The 2690-nt window shown below is 41.7% G+C and overlaps 1 protein-coding gene across 1 annotated transcript in view; it reads left to right on the top strand.

Moving 5' to 3' along the window:
• Nucleotides 1-2353: 2353 nt before the first annotated feature.
• The window catches only part of AcDopbH (dopamine beta hydroxylase-like protein), a gene marked incomplete at its 5' end in the record, with an annotated part of 8901 nt that continues 8564 nt past the window's right edge, over nucleotides 2354-2690 (top strand). Inside the window, 1 exon segment of the mRNA NM_001204728.1 lies at nucleotides 2354-2585. Within this exon segment, the coding sequence (NP_001191657.1) occupies nucleotides 2358-2585 (228 nt within the window).

Raw genomic sequence — 2690 nt, forward strand, 5'->3', positions numbered from 1 at the left:
TCCCCCCCTCCCCCTTTTCCAAGTTATTACTCGTTTTCTTTTTATAAAGAGCTACTTTGGGAATAGACATTGGGGCGGATTTGAATTATCGGTCTTTCGTTAAAATGAGCGATTTATATCAATATTACTATTAGATCTTAGACTAATGATTGTAATAATAAAAATAGGCTAATTCTCGAATGGGACAAGAATAGAATACTTAAAGGATTTTTATAATGTTATTATTTTTAATAACTCAGCATGCCTGCTTGAATCAAGACCTTCTTTTAAAACAACATCATTTCAATTCTACACTCGTATGCCGCTGAAGAGGGGGCGGGGTGGGTTCAACTCGTCTCTGAAATCTCTAACGTGTTGGAAAGCTGGGCAGGTGAACAGCGGTCACAAATCATAATTATCATTCTGGGAGAATGTATCAAAGCGATAACAAGGTTGTCCTTTTAAAGCATTAATTCATCTTATCAAATTGGCTGAACGGCGTAAAACAGGTTCTCCAACAGTATTATTTTTCACAGAAACCACCCACCCAGCCCTTAACCGACAATCGCATCTCCCCTCTTCATCTGCTAGCGATACAAAAAGGAAGGGAGGGGAAAAAGGGAAAAGTAAAATATTCCTAACTTCTTCACCGGGGACATTCATGGGCTCGGGCAGATTGAGCTCGTGGGTTATCTGGGCAATTATAGAGCAGGCTCTGCAGTGAAAGAGTTAAGCGTGTCATGACTTTCCTCTCTGTGTCAACTAATCTGAATGAACACAGACACAACAAAAGAAATATCATCATATTCTTCCTTCCTAAGAAAATGAAGTACATTGTAACACTGAAGCAAAGAAGAAACGGGTGACAAAGAGTCAACAGAAATTATTTAAAACAACAACCACATTTTTTTTACAATTTAAAAATTCCAAACCCAATGTCACATTTGATCGGACAGTCTCAGAATCAGGAAATATGTGATCGACGTGAACACTTAAAAGATCAATTTGACTGGACACGTCAACTAAATCTGAGATCAGCTAGAGCATTGTTAAGTATCCATTCGAATGGATGAAATGAGGAAATGAAATTAGTAAGTAATTTTCTCAGAAAACTTAAAGATTTTGGATGATAGTCACAGGGGTGTGGCATATATAATGGTTATCTCACGTACTTACCTCTTCCGATGAAGCTTCCAGGAAAGAATAGTCACCTTGAGGAGTCGAACTGACCATGGTCTCAGAGGTACGCTGCTCCGTCTGGGCATCGGGGTGTAATTGTCCCAGACATGCTGTCCTGTGTGCAAGTTGCGCACTTTAGAGACCCCTTGGTTGTCCAAAATCGATATAAAATTAGGCTTCAGCCGCCACCTGGGCAAAATTCAAAACTAATTCTCTACCAAATTGAAAATGTGTAGTGTACCACGCGCTCTCATATGACCATATTATTATACAGTTGCGAGCCCCGTAAAACACTTACTTTACTAAAACAGAACAAAGACGTACTGCTTTTCGGTATAGGTCGTTGATTGACATAGTGGACTCACGCCTGCCGGGATAACGGATGTGGGCATAACATAAGTCGGGATAGCGTCAAGAAGTTCAACTGTATCGATGAGCAGGCTTGCATTGTTTGCACATACGTGCGAATCTCCGAAGCATAACCAGTCCAGGTCTCACACATGATAGGAAAAGATTTGCCATAAGTGGTTTCCGGGGAAAAGAGTACAAGAGCAGAACTGTTCGGCAGGGGGTGGGGGGTGAGACGATCGAGCCATACTAAATGGACACTGGAAACAGCACACCTACACTAGTAACACACTGAGCGACAATCACAAACGTCTTGACAAGTGAAGCAACAAGTGAACAGAGACGCAGCAAGAATAATATTATTACCACAATCTATTCTATCTACAACCCATGTTGGCCCCAAAAGGAAGGATCAGGAGTCCGCTTCCTAAATGATTGTAAATAATGTCGATTAGGGTTTTTTTAAAACCCATCTACTTTTAAAAAAAGCAATCTTTATTCTTCTCATGAGCTACCAGCACACAAGAAGAGAAGGTAGACAATCGGTCAAATTATTTTCTGTAAGAATAAAATATGACTGTGTTACTCCCCCTGATCCCTCGCCACCGGTCGGGGATGTCGGTAAAACTCGCTGGTGATAATAATAATATGCTGTTTTAAGCCAAGTTTCGGTCGATAGGGAGGCGGGCAATTTCGACTTTATCTGTCACGACCAACCCTGCGATACAGCATTTCAGGTGAAGTCAGCCTCCTACATTACCTAAATTGTGTCTATGGGAGCATAAAAAAGATACTTACCGTGATTTATATTATCTTATTATGTTCTTGTTTTTAATTTCCCCCCCAGAACAATGACGTCCAACAAGACCACTCGTCGACTCCTCCTCTCCCTCTTCCCTCTACTGGTGCTCGTGAAGCCAAGCTCCGCCTACCAGCGCTTCCAGGAGCTGATCCCTAACGGTGGGCGTGTCCCAAGCCCGTGTGATGGACAGCCGGTATGGCAGGGAGTGGGGCACATCACCAAAGACGGGGGCTCTCAGCGGAATCAGTTTGGCATTGATTTCCTCAGTCAAGGACAGGTTAGTAGCACTATATTTTTCAATACGTTTTACTCTTTTTAAATTATTTTTTTTGGTGGTTTTGTTTTGTTTACCTCGCCATGGGAAAGAGTGTTCTTTCAATAG

This window comes from Aplysia californica, unplaced genomic scaffold (assembly GCF_000002075.1).
Source record: "Aplysia californica isolate F4 #8 unplaced genomic scaffold, AplCal3.0 scaffold00620, whole genome shotgun sequence".
Lineage (NCBI taxonomy): Eukaryota > Metazoa > Mollusca > Gastropoda > Aplysiida > Aplysiidae > Aplysia > Aplysia californica.